The sequence below is a fragment of the Panicum virgatum genome, chromosome 5N, assembly GCF_016808335.1.
Source record: "Panicum virgatum strain AP13 chromosome 5N, P.virgatum_v5, whole genome shotgun sequence".
NCBI lineage: Eukaryota > Viridiplantae > Streptophyta > Magnoliopsida > Poales > Poaceae > Panicum > Panicum virgatum.
The window spans coordinates 67,300,900-67,315,420 of NC_053149.1; the positions used below are offsets into that span (position 1 = coordinate 67,300,900).

The window sequence follows — 14,521 nt, forward strand, 5'->3', positions numbered from 1 at the left end:
CCACGGCCACGGCCCGGCCCGGCCCGGCCCGGCCCGGCTCGGCGAGGCGAGCGAGCGCGCGCGCGCGTGTGGTTCACCGTCCTCCTCTTACCGGCTTCACAAGTGGTGAACAAGAAGTCCACCTTTTAAGTCGGTTGAGATCCTCCTCAATTCCCGGTACGGAATTAAACATTGATTCCCTAGCATTAATAGTGGGCTTTAAATTCTTTTATTGCTTTAGAATAAATGGGCCAAGCCCATTACTCCAACAATCCCCACCAAGAAATTCAAGCCACACTAGAAATACCCTCATTCTCTCTTTGATATACCAGTATTCGACAGAGACTGTTAAGTTGAACTTCCATCTAGGACAAAGGCTACACTTATTCACAACTGTGCAATGGACTATGCCTTGAATTGCCAGTTTTGTGCAAACAAGTTTGACCAGAGCCCTACACTGGTAATAGGCTGCAAAAGCATCCCCGCGGTTTGGAGCTTATAAGTCATACTCCAGGCCCTTCATGAGTTTCTAGAGAATACCCAATTCTCATAGACCATGACCAGTGGTCAAACTCATATAGGTGTGTTCCTTTCAGATGTTCTGTAGGACAACATCTTTTGTTTCAAGAAAACAACTCATTTGTTTAAAAGAAACCACCTGGCACACATTAAGGTATAGACCAACCTGCCATACAGATTAGAAGAGAAATGCACCTTATACACGGAATGAGCCCTTTTCACAAAGGTTCTCTTCTCACAGTCAGACTTTAGTTTTGTTTCACCATCCTAATTCACGGGATCTCCGATCACATAGGACAGGTTTCCACTATAGAATGACTCACGTGGGTCTCAAGCCCAATTCCATAGATGCATTGTCTATCACATTTCGTGAAAGACCCTTTGTAAACTGATCTGCCAGATTTTTAGCCGTCTGAACATAGTCCAGGGCTATAACTCCGGAGTTTCTCAATTTTCTGACAGATTTCAACCGCCTTTTCACATGTCTAGATGACTTCATGTTATCCTTTAAACTATTCACCTTGACAATTACCGTTTGATTGTCACAGTTCATTAGGATTGCCGGTAACGGTTTTTCAACTATCGGCAAGTCCATAAGGAGCTCACGAAGCCACTCAGCCTCAACAGTGGCGGTATCTAATGCTGTGAGTTCTGCTTCCATAGTTGACCTCGTTAAGATGGTCTGCTTGCAAGACTTCCAGGAAACAGCTCCACCACCAAGTGTAAACACATAACCACTTGTGGCCTTTATCTCATCAGCATCAGAAATCCAATTTGAATCACTATACCCTTCTAGTACCCTTGGGTACCCGGTGTAGTGAATTCCATAGTTCATTGTCCCCTTCAGATAGCGCATTACTCTTTCAAGACCCTTCCAATGATCATCTCCCGGGTTTGAAACAAACCGGCTCAGTTTGCTTACAGCAAACGAGATATCAGGTCTTGTAGCGCTCGCTAAATACATTAATGAACCAATGATCTGAGAATATCTCAGCTGATCTCGCATTATCCTTTTGTTCTTTCTAAGAATTAAACTGGCATCATATGGTGTTGAGACAGGTTTATAGTCGCTATAACCAAAGCGACTTAACACCTTCTCCACATAGTGAGACTGTGTAAGAATCACCCCACCATTGATCTCTTTTACCAGCTTTATATTAAGGATAACATCAGCTTCTCCCAGATCCTTCATCTCAAAATTTTGAGATAAAAACTCTTTGACTTCCTTAATCACATTAAGGCTAGTGCCAAAGATTAGTATGTCATCCACATACAAGCACAAAATCACTCCTTCAGCCCCACCATAGCGATAGTACACACATCTGTCAGCTTCGTTCACAACAAAGCCGGCAGAGGTCAAAGTTCTATCAAACTTTTCATGCCACTGCTTAGGCGCTTGCTTGAGAGCATATAAAGATTTTAACAACTTACAAACCATTTCTTCTTGACCCTTTGATACAAACCCATCCGGCTGATCCATATAGATCTCCTCTTCTAACTCTCCATTGAGGAAAGCCGTCTTAACGTCCATCTGATGAACGAGAAGACCATAAGAGGCTGCCAAGGAAAGTAACACTCGAATTGTGGTCAATCGGGCAACTGGTGAATAAGTGTCAAAGAAATCTTCTCCTTCTTTTTGTGTATAACCCTTGGCCACAAGCCTAGCCTTGTACTTTTCAATAGTACCATCTGGCCTAAGCTTTTTCTTGAACACCCACTTGCATCCAACCGGTTTACATCCATAAGGACGTTCAACGACCTCCCAGGTTCCATTAGACATAATAGAATCCATCTCACTCCTTACTGCTTCCTTACAATAGTCAGCATCAGGAGATGAATATGCCTCTTCAATGGTTCTGGGTGTATCATCTATGAGGTATACAATGAAATCATCACCAAAAGACTTTACAGTCCTTTGTCTCTTGCTCTTTCTCGGAGCATCATTGTTATCCTCCTCAGGATTTTCTACAAGTGTATGTTCATTGTGTTCTATCGGCTCAGCAGAGCCATCATCCTTGATGAACTCTTGCCTAGATGAACTTGTTTCATCTCTCATGGGAAAAATGTTTTCAAAAAATGTAGCATCTCTGGACTCCATTATAGTACCAACATGCATGTCAGGTACTCCAGATTTCACTATTAAAAATCTATATCCAACGCTGTGAATAGCATAACCTAGAAAGATACAATCCACAGTTTTAGGTCCAAGCTTACGTTTCTTGATTATTGGCACACTCACTTTTGCCAAACAACCCCATGTACGTAAGTATGACAGTGTTGGCCTTTTCTTCTCCCATTCCTCGAAAGGAGTTATCTCTTTATTCTTTGTAGGAACACGGTTTAGGACATGACATGCAGTCAATATAGCCTCACCCCACCATTCCTTGGAAAGTCCCGCTGTATCTAACATGGCGTTAACCAAATCCGTTAGAGTGCGGTTCTTTCTTTCGGCAACCCCATTTGACTGAGGTGAATAGGGAGGCGTCCTCTCATGAATAATACCATGTTCCTCGCAGAATAAAGTGAATAAATTTGAGAAATACTCACCACCACGATCTGACCTAACTCTTTTGATTTTTCTCTCAAGTTGGTTTTCTACTTCAGCTTTATAGATTTTAAAGTAGTGTAAAGCTTCATCTTTTGACTTCAACAAATAGATGTAACAAAATCTAGTACTATCATCAATCAAAGTCATGAAATATTTTTTACCACCTTTTGTCAACACTCCATTCATTTCGCACAAATCGGAATGAATTAATTCTAAGGGTGCCAAGCTCCTTGCCTCCGCGGTCTTATGAGGCTTACGAGTTTGTTTTGATTCAACACATACATGACACTTAGAATTTTTGACAAAAGTGAACTTTGGAATTAAGCTCAAATTAGCTAAGCGCATCATACAACCAAAATTAACGTGACAAAGCCTCGAATGCCAAACATTTGTTTCATCAACGTTAATAACATTGTATGCAATTTTATTACAAACATCTGACAAAGAAAGACGGAACAAACCTCCGCTTTCATAACCTTTTCCAACAAAAGTACCAAACTTAGACAAGATACATTTATTGGACTCAAAGACTAATTTGAAACCATCTCTACACAGTAGAGAGCCGCTGACTAAATTCTTCTTGATGGTGGGGACATGCTGCACGTTCTTCAGCTGCACGGTCTTCCCCGAAGTAAACTTCAGATTTACCGTACCAACACCAAGAACACGCGCATGTGATCCGTTCCCCATCAGCAAGGAGGAAGTCCCGCCGGTCTGGTAAGAAGAGAACAAAGAAGCATCAGCACAAACATGAATATTAGCACCAGTATCAACCCACCACTCGGGTGAACCAAAGACTGAAAGAACAGTAGGTAATAAATTACCGTACCCCGAAGTTCCTCCAGGCTCGCTAATAACCATGTTGGCGGAGTTGTTGCCTTTGCGGTTCGGACACTTTGCAGCAAAGTGATCCGTACTAGCGCACACATAGCAAGCTCCCGTCTTCTTCTTCTTCTTAAAAGTGGTTGTCTTCTTAGTCTTTGGTTGGTTCTGCGGTGGCTTTTTCTTGTTCTTGTTGGAGTTGTTCTTCTGAACAAGATTGGCACTTGAAGCACCAACAACTCCTTTCCCACGTATGTCCTTTGCTCTCGCCTTCTCCTCAACATCAAGAGTCCCTATGAGTCCATCTATTGTGAACTCCTGTCTCTTATGTTTTAGAGAAGTAGCAAAGTCCCTCCAAGAAGGTGGCAGCTTAGAGATTATACCTCCAGCCACAAACTTATTGGGTAACACACATGGGGACTCTTTGCTGCAATTTTTGAGATCTTTTGCCAGAGTATGTATTTCATGAGCCTGTTCCACTACAGAACGGTCTTCGACCATCCTGTACTCAAGGAACTGCTCCATGATATACAACTCACTCCCGGCGTCAGATACTCCATATTGAGCCTCAAGAGCATCCCACAAAGCTTTGCCAGTTGGCAGCCGGATATAAGAATCCACCAGGTTATCACCGAGAACACTAATGATCAAGCCTCGAAAGAGGATATCAGCCTCATCGAACGCACTCCCTTCCTCTGGAGAGAATTGTTCAGGCTTACCCTCTTTCACATGGATCACTCTCGATAGTGTTAACCACAGTATAAGCCGCTCTTGCCAACGTTTGTAATTTGAACCATCAAAAGGTGATGGTTTGATTGATGCAGCAAAGCTAGATACCGAAAGCCTATTAACATCATCAGGTTTTTGGATTGTTAGAAATCTAGGCAATTTTCGGTATATTTTAATTCCAAAATTAGATGTATAAACTAGCAATATTTCTATGACTTTAAGGAGTAAAATAAAACATGTGAACATGTTTATACTTATCACACATATAAGCATAAACAATATAAATAACCAAAGTTTTAGGGAGTACCCTAAAGCGGGGCCGTTGCCGGAGGCATTGGCTGCGCTGTTACCAACTGGAGTAGACATCTACACGGTTGGCCTCAGTCGAAGTAGTCGAACTAAATCGGTGCAGGAAGATGTTCGCAGTGCAGTCCCACGAACGGTCACCAAGATGTAGTCGACGTAGTCGTTCGGCCACCAGAATGTAGTCGACGTAGTTGTTCGGCTCGTCCACCAGGAAGTAGTCGTACAATCCGGCAACGGCTGCGCTGTTACCAACTGGAGTAGACATCTACACGGTTGGCCTCAGTCGAAGTAGTCGAACTAAATCGGTGCAGGAAGATGTTCGCAGTGCAGTCCCACGAACGGTCACCAAGATGTAGTCGACGTAGTCGTTCGGCCACCAGAATGTAGTCGACGTAGTTGTTCGGCTCGTCCACCAGGAAGTAGTCGTACAATCGGGCAAAGCCTTAGTATTTTTGAGCAGTCACGCTAAAGCGTTACCCAAAAACCTGATTGCCCGCCTATCCCGTGCAGGATCTCAAGGCGAGCAAGGTTTCGGAGGCCTGCTCACGCTAATTCTGTGCGCGCAGAGATTAGCGTTGGGGAACTCAGTTGTTGCAACTGGAGAGGGAGAAGAGAGGAGCCGAGTTGCCTCAGTGCTCTGGTGTAGGATGGATGAGGGGCATGGCACTCCCTTATATAGTGACTCAGGTGCTCAGGTTCGTTGAACCTGGACACCATCAGAGTCATTTAGGTGATGCGGTTATGGCCATTAATTACAGATTTAATTGCACGTTTAATCGCACGATTAATTGCTGTCAACGGCAAAATAGCCATCACATCACACCGCGCCGCGCCGCGCCGCGCCGCGCCGCGCCGCGCCGCGCCGCGCCGGCCCCGGCCCGGCCCGGCGAGCGAGCGCGCGCGCGCGTGTGGTTCACCGTCCTCCTCTTACCGGCTTCACAAGTGGTGTACAAGAAGTCCACCTTTTAAGTCGGTTGAGATCCTCCTCAATTCCCGGTACGGAATTAAACATTGATTCCCTAGCATTAATAGTGGGCTTTAAATTCTTTTATTGCTTTAGAATAAATGGGCCAAGCCCATTACTCCAACAGTATCCATAGCTGCCATCCGGCGGGATCGTGTCGTTAATGGAGATGACAGTGAACGCTGGCTCGGGGCTGCTCAACAAGTCGATCACACGCATCTCCTTTGGGTTTGAGATGCGCTGCAGTCAAAGTAGAACTTGCCGTGACAAGCTGCGATGGAACAAATGACGTTCTTCTCGATCCGGTCCTCTTCTTTATCCGGGTAGGGTACAATGAGAGACCCAATGTCATATTCGTGCTTCTCCCAGTGGTCATCACCGAGACGGCAGTACCAGATGAAGGTGTCGTCCCAGCCCTCGATCGACCAGCTGCACGACGCAGCCGGGGGCTGCCGGCTCGCCGGAGGAGAGGAGGCAGTGGCTGCCCACCAGCACGTCGTCGTCGACTCCTCGTAGCGGTCGGTGGGAGCTGGGGTTATACAGGAAGGTGGCCATGCTGTCGGGGTCGCGAACCAGCAGAAAGCCTTGCGCGGTGGGAGAGACAATCTTGTTCCGCAGGACAATGGTTTTGATTGGAGATTACAATCCGATTCGCTGATTTCGACAACAAGCGCAGATCCAGTTCGGATTTTCGGAACAGTTTCCGTCCCGTGTTCCGATGCCGATTCTCTTTCATAACGTGTTCATATTTCACAATTTCCAGGTCTATTTAAGATGAGTTTACCCTACACCTCTGCATCCACCGGCGAGATCATGTCCTCCTTGGCTGGCCAGCAGCTGCCGGCGATGGAGTTGCCCTGCCTCGCCTTCCACCTTTGCGGCCGCTCCACGCCGTTGTTTAGCGCACCCGAGCAAAAGCGCATCACGGCTGCCGGTGACATGGAGGAGATCCTGAAAGGCAAGGTTGTCTGCCCGACCGCACAGGGCCACCTGCTGGTCCGCGACCCCGCAACAGCGGCGACCTTCCTCTGCGACCCGCGGAACGGGGACAAGACCCACCTCCCGCCGCTCCGTGGAGTGGAGGGCAGCGTGCTGGTGGACTCCCACTGCCTGCTCTCCGGCGAGCCGGCGTCTCCCGGCTGCGTCGTGCTCCTGGTCGAGCCCGACGACACCTCCATCTGGTACGTCCGCCCGGGGGACGACGACCGGTGGGTGAAGCACGACTACGACATCGGAACCATGGTCCTGGACCACGACGAGGGCCTGCAGGAGAAGGAGGTGATCTGTCCGATGGCGGCGTGCCGGGGCAAGTTCTACTTCAACTCCCTCCCGACCGAGCTCGGCGTGCTCGAGTTCTGCCCCGGGCCAGTGTTCAGCTCCATCGAGATTGACGACACGATCGCAGCCGATGGGAGCTACGGGTGCGAGGATGGTGGTAAACCACGCGATGTGCACCTGGTGGAGTCCGACGGTGAGCTCTACATGGTCAACCTCCTGTGCACCAACACCAGGAGGGATCGGATCTACAGAGCCAGCGTGCACAGGATGGACTTCGCGGAAGGGAGGTGGCGTAAGGTGAAGGATCTCGGTGGCCGCGTGTTCCTTCTATCCCTGTTCTACTTCGGCGCATCGTGCTCCGGCGGCCATGGCTTGCGGAAGGACTGCGTCTACATGGTGTATCCTGTGAAGAAGGCGATGCTGGTTTTCGATGTGGAGGAGGGGACTATTGAAATGCGGAATCTTGACGATGAGGTTCCAGCATCAGATAAAGCATTCTGGGTGCTTCCCACCAATTGCGAGGAATAGGGGATATATGTGTTTTGTTTTCAGCTTTTCTTTGTAATGTTTATTTGTAGTTTAAGGCCACACGGTGTGGCTGCTTTTTTCCAAGAAGGGCATAGCCCAAATTTCATTACCAAGTAGCAACGAAATTACAAAGTCTCAGGAGTTACCAGCGTAACGGATTTTTTCTTTTTGTTTCCCTTCGGAACTGGAACTACTGCTGGAGCATCCAATTCGTCAGTTACTAGCATGTCTGTTGTGAAAGCACAGCATTTAATTAAATAACTAGGCGTATAGTCCGCGCATTTGCACGGTTAGTATTGAAAATTCAAAAATTCGTATGTCGTTGTATCTTTACTTAAAGATTATATTATTTTTCTCCATACTTCACCCTGTTCATCATCATAAATTATATTTTATTATTGGTTAAAATAATTCAAATACGATCTACCTATAATAACAATTTGATTTGTTGAGCTTTGATAATATTATGCATATAATTATTTTTATTTTCATTTTATTTTGATTGATTGTTGCTAGTTTTAGTTTTATTAATAGTATATGTTTGTAACTACTGATGCAAAGGGAGGACAGTGTCTTGTAAACTGGGCCAAAACAAAAAGGCCAAAGAAATTTGGGGGACTGGGGATACTTGATCTTGACCTATTCAGCAGAGCTTTAAGACTGAGGTGGTTGTGGTACCAATGGACTGAACCAGATAGACCATGAGTAGGGACTGAACCACCAGTTGATAGAGTTGACAAACAATTGTTTAGAGCCAGCACTACAGTCACACTGGGAGATGGGCAAAAAGCAAGTTTTTGGCAATCAACTTGGTTGGATGGAAAAGCACCAATGGACTTGTATCCTGACCTGTTTCGGCTGGCATGGAGGAAGCACAAGACAGTCAAGGAGGAACTACAAAATCTGAACTGGACGAGAGGGTTATGGAGGATGGGGTCAGTTGATGAAATGGCTCAATTTGTTGAACTGTGGGATTACGCACAAAACATTCAATTGAATGATCAACCAGATCAGATCAGGTGGAATTGGACAGCAAATGGAGAGTATAGCTCCAAGTCTGCATATTTGGCACAGTTCTATGGCTCTTACAGCACTTTCAGAAGCGGGAACATTTGGAAAGCTGAAACGGAGGGCAAGCACAAGTTTTTTGCATGGCTTCTGATCCAGAGTAGGATTCTAACAGCAGACAACTTGTTGATGAGAGGGTGTCCATGTAATCCAGTGTGCATAATGTGTGACCAAGAATTAGAAACGCCTGAGCATTTAATTCTACATTGTAGCTTCGCACGCCAAGTGTGGCAGGCAATTGCAGCCTGGACGGGTGGCCTCATCTTGACTCCGGATGCAGGAGTGCAACTGATGGATTGGTGGGAGAAGGCACTCAGCCAGCTGCCCAAGAAGATACGTAAACTGAAGGCCTCGGTGATGATCTATGGAGCTTGGAATATCTGGAAGGCAAGGAACAGAAGAGTGTTTGATCAAAAAGTGCTGATGCCTGTTGATGTGCTACATGAGGTACAGATGGAGATGAAGTGCAGAAGTTTGGCCTGCGGTGGCCCTGAGTTATCTTTTAGTAATAATGTTTAAGCTTTTTAGCGTTATTTTAGAGTTCGAGTTTTTATTGTTTCATGTAATATCACGCTTGTAAAGCTTTGCTTGCTTCTCCTATCTTAAATGACATAGCGGAGCTCCCGCCATCTTTAAAAAAAAATGTTTGTAACTGATACATAGTAAAATGATATTTTATATTTAATTTTTTATAATGGTATAGGTTGGTGATTTTTAAGTAGGCATAGGGGTATTTTAGGCTAATTTTTATTATAATGGCAGTGATGTGTATTTTTATTTTTTTCTCTGATTAACGTGAGAATTTCTAAGCCTTGAGAGCAAACGTGGAGGCTCCGTTTATTGGCTAAATAATAAGATAATAGATGAGCAAATCGGGACAAGCTACGAAGTTGTGGTAGTGTAGAAGAAGGTCCGGCATATCGAGGAATAGGAGAAAGAAACCGGTCTTATAGCGAACTAAAAGTTTACGCTACCGCGCCGAGAGAACGGCACCAGATTACAGCGTCAAAAGCGGCCAGCAGGCGCCCAAAAAGAACAAAGGTAAAGCGAGCGTTACAAGGACAGGCTTCACAGAGCCACGCACGCACAGACGGAACAACTGGAACAACCAGGAGTCTGCATCACCGAAGCAGAACCAGACCCGCATCATCACCGTGAGCTTGGGTTTGGAAGTGCAGCGCCGTCTTGAGGAGAGCCGCCGCACCGAGTTCAAGCTCCTCCTTGTTTTGCCCCGCCTGTAGACCTGCCTAGTAATTCAAAAAGGAGCTAGCTAAATAAACAATCTCCGTTGGAGAGCTGATTAGTTTTTATTCAAAGCAACTATTATTCCGGGTTTTCCAAATCGCCCAACAAATAGCTGCCAGACCAATCATATGGTAATGACTCCGTTGGTGTGGCTGCTATTGGGCCATGTATTTGTTACTTTATTTTTACAACAAATTAAGGAAGCTTCTGTTGGGTGATAATAATGGAAGAAACCCTCCACTCTAATTAACCTCATCGGTGAAAAGATGAATAAAAAGGTTTATTGTTTGCTACGTCTGAATTTTTTTTTGAAAGATCACAGTGTGCTACGTGTGATTTTTTTTAACCGCCATGACATCAAGGAAAGGCTTGTTTGATCAATCAGCTCTCTTTCTAGTCCTACGAGTTGTGGTCGAGTACGTTTCCAACGCGCCGTACAAGATCGGATGATCACCTCATCATATATATGTATATATACAGAACATAGTAGGGACGTCATCTTCAAAAGAACAAAAAACAGAGCAGAGGGAGCAAAAAACAGAGTTGCTGGCCGGGATCGAGATTGTGTCGTCATCGACGAATCCCCATCACGGCACGATGGAGCTGCCGTGCCTCGCTTTTCACTGCCGGGACCACTCCACGGCGCTCTACACCGTGTCCGACGGAAATCTCATCGCCGCCCTCAACGACGGTGACGCCGACGAGGTTCTGCGGGACAAGACCGTATGCCCAACTGCGAGAGGCTTGCTGCTGGTTCGTGATCCGGACACCATGGACACTTTTCTGCTGCGCCCTCAAGACGGAGACCAGATCCACCTCCCACCGCTTGTAGGAATCGACGACGACGAGCTGATGCACAGCCATTGCCTCCTCTCCGACGAGCCCTCCGCCCCCGGCTGCGTCGTGCTGCTGGTGGAGGGTGGCGCCGACAACTTGATGTGGTACTATCACCCCGGAGACGACGACCAGTGGGTCAAGTACGAGTACGACATCGGAGCCATCACCCTACCATACGTGTACGAAGGAAGCCAGCACCTGAAGTATAGATGGCTAAATAGCCTGGGTTAAATGGGTCGCATTAGGCACGACACGAAAAAAACTCTACTCTAACCCAATCCAGTCCACGACCTATAGGGTCAGGGTCGATCCGACATGATGTATAGGGTAGTGTCTGAGCCTGAACTCCGACCCATAGTGCTGACCCGGACACGACACGACTAACGGGCCTAACCCGATCAGGCACGACTAATTTTGTGCCTGGAACAATTTGACCCATTAATAGCCCATATTCTTCCCCTCAACCCTAAAACAGTAAAACCCCAATCCCTGTCTCTCCCTCACTTCCATCCACTCAGCCGCCACAATCAACTCTCTCGATCCCTCCCTCTCTCTCGTGCACACCAAGGCTTGCAAGCGGCGCCGGCCGGCGCAGGGGAGGGCCGGAGGCGGTCGGCGAGTGCACAGCCGCGGGCTGCGGACGTGAAAGTGCATCTAGGCCCCTAATGGTTTTTGGAGCATTGATTGACAACACGATTAAATGACTAACTTATTTGCATGAGATGATGAGCAAATATTTAATTTGTTGAATGATATAGCTCATGTATTGCAAGCAAATGTGTATGTCCCATTGGTAATCATTATATGTGACAAGCTAGAATGAGAAAGAAAAATGGAAGAACAAGGTATTCCTGTTTGATATGAAAGGCTCTTATATATTGTTGAAGTTTGTTAGTTAACGTGGGACTCAAAGTGGCAAGCAAAGTTGTAAAAGAAAATTGAGAGCAAGGTACTCATGATTGACATGAAGGCTCCAATATCAATTAAAGGCTTGTTTGACTTATGATGGAATCCATATGACAAGTAAAGGTTATGAGAATGAGACATGATATGTTGTTGCATAATTTCAAATTGGAAAGACTTGTCATATGAGATAAATATTGTTGTCAAGGAAAGCAAGCAAGAGAAAAGTGAATGAGACATGATATATTGTTGCATAGTCTCAAATTGGAAAGACTTGTCATATGAGATAAATATTATTATCAACGGAAGCAAGCAAGAGAAATGTGAATGAGACATGAGTTGATGTGCATATGTTGTCTCAAAATTGGAAAACTTGCATATGAAATTAAATGGTGAATTTATATTGGTAAAGAAGATTTCATGCATTACACAAATCAATGTGAAATTCAAAATGGACGGCTAGAATGAAGGTAGAGAGGACCGAGAGACGTGTTTCAAGAGGCTACGCAAGCATCGGCTTGGGGGAGCAAAAAAACCGATATGGGTCAAAGTACCGGAGATCCTAGAGTCATGGAGAGCTCTATGTTTAAGAGTGTCATTATTTGAAAAATGGAAGTGACTTGTGAATCAAAGACGGATTTCATTCGTATATGAAGGAAGATTCAAAGTCACTAGCTCAAGCAGGCATGCTCACTGAAATTAAGGATGCTGACAACCTCAAGATATTGATTGAAGGAGTTCGGCTTTATCAAGACATGAAACTCAAGTGTGGTGTATGTGTCATTTCATGTAAACTTGAGTTTAGGATGCCGTACTATCAAGGGGGATGCAACATCAGTGGGTTGACATTACCTAAAGTGCTCATAGCTATCCCATGTGAGAAAAATTAGAGAAAAACACTTGGGAGCAGAAAACCATTGGGGACCGGTCTGACCGGTCGGGGTCCAACGGCTAGTAAATTCAAACTGACCGGTCTAACTCTGACAGAGCAACGGCTAGTTTTTGAGAGAGGAGTATTTATACCCCACACCCTCACCCATTCGTGGGTGTTGATGCCATTGTTTTTCTGAGCCATCTATGAGCCATGAGAGCACTTGAGAAGTCCTCCCCAACATCTCTTTGTGAGATTTGAGTGATTAGAGTTGAATTCTTGAGTTGGGTTGAGTGAAACCTTTGCAAAAGAGATCATTTGACCAGTGAGAGCATAAGCCCTAGCTTGAGCACTTGTGGTTGCGTAGCCAACTCGATTGAAGCATTTGTTACTCTTGGAGGTGATGCCTCCTAGACGGCTAGGCGTCGCCGGCTAGCTCCCAAGCTTGTGGTGAGCAGCGGCAAGTTTGTTGCAGCAGCGATTGTGTATCACGAGGACACATGGTCATATAGTGGAAAGGAGGAGATAGCTTGACCTTGTGGTCGCCATAAACTTCCTCAACGGAGAGTATGATTCACACGTGGTGAACGTGGTGAATCTGAACTTCGGTGAAACAAATCTCTGTGTCTCCTTTGCATTATCTTCATTTGATTTGCCTCACACTTTGTACTCTAGCTTTATTTGTGCTCCCGCTTCGATCTACTTGGTTTTGTTGTTTTTGTGTGTGCATGGTTAAGAAATATATTGGTAAGCACCTACAGAAGCACCACACCAAGTTGCATTTGTGCTAGAGCTCGAAAAAGGAAGAATTAACCTTGCTTGTGCAGGTTCTGCGTAGGACCGGTCTGATCGGTCTGCTCAACCAGTCTGACCGGTCGAGTATTGGCTTCCTATTTCCAAGTCTAGGACCGGTCTGTCTGACCAGTCTGACCGGTTGGTGGCTGACATTTGTTTTAAGTGTCTTAACCTGCAGGATTTGTTTTAAAACGCCTATTCACCCCCTTTAGGCGACATTACGCGATTAAAGTCCTTTTAGGACGGCCGGCGAGCAGCGCCCCGCGTGCGCGCGATGGGCCCGTGAGAGGCGGCGGCACGCGCAGGATGGGGCGGCCGGCGTGCGCAGGCTCAGGCGAGCGCAAGCTGGGACGCCCGGCGAGAGGCGGTGGCACGCGCAGGCTGCGGCCGGGGAGCGGCGGCGTCGTGTGCAAGCTGCGGCTGGTGAGCCGTGGCGGAGGCATGCTGGATGGGCCGGCGGGTCGATGGGTTAGATGGGCCGGCCCGGCACGGTTCAGCGACCTTCGGGTCGTGCCTGGGCCGCTGGCTTGGCCCATGAACCAGCACGACACGATACGGTTAACTTAGCGTGCCTATGTAGACCGTATCTAAATGGGCCGTGCCTAAAGCGGGTTAGTGTTGTGTTGGGCTGGGCCACCCATTTGACCGTCTATAACCCAAGATGGCAATCTGCCCCATCGCCGCATGCGGGGGCCAGTTCTACTTCAACGGCACGCCCGAGGACCTTGGCGTCCTCGAGTTCTGTCCCGGCCCGGTGTTGAGCTCCATCGCAATCGACGACAGCTGCGACTCTGAGGACGATGATGACCAAGGGTATGAGGAGGTGGGTGGTCTGAATCCCGCACTCCCAGAGTCGGTGTTCCTCGTGGAATCAGGCGGCGAGCTCTACAAGGTGAACCTGTTGTACGCCACGTTTTCATGTGATGAGATCGACGAAGGCTTCGTTCAGAAGATGGATGTCTCAACGCGGCGGTGGCGCGACGTCGGCGACCTTGGGGGTCGCACGTTTCTTCTCTCGCCGTTTTACTTTGGTGCTTCGTCCTGCTCCGGCGGCCACGGTGGTGGGTTGCAGCAGGACCGCGTCTACTTTGTGAATCCACGAAGGAAGGAGATGCAGGTTTTCAATGTC

At 46.9% G+C, this 14,521-nt stretch overlaps 1 protein-coding gene across 1 annotated transcript; it reads left to right on the plus strand.

Annotated features, from left to right (window-relative positions):
* Positions 1 to 6,439: 6,439 nt before the first annotated feature.
* Positions 6,440 to 7,805, plus strand: LOC120675771. Its single transcript, XM_039956982.1, has 2 exons — positions 6,440 to 6,548; positions 6,631 to 7,805. The coding sequence occupies exon 2, from the start codon at positions 6,642 to 6,644 to the stop codon at positions 7,671 to 7,673; it is 1,032 nt and encodes a 343-aa protein (XP_039812916.1). The 5' UTR covers positions 6,440 to 6,548; positions 6,631 to 6,641; the 3' UTR covers positions 7,674 to 7,805.
* Positions 7,806 to 14,521: the final 6,716 nt, after the last annotated feature.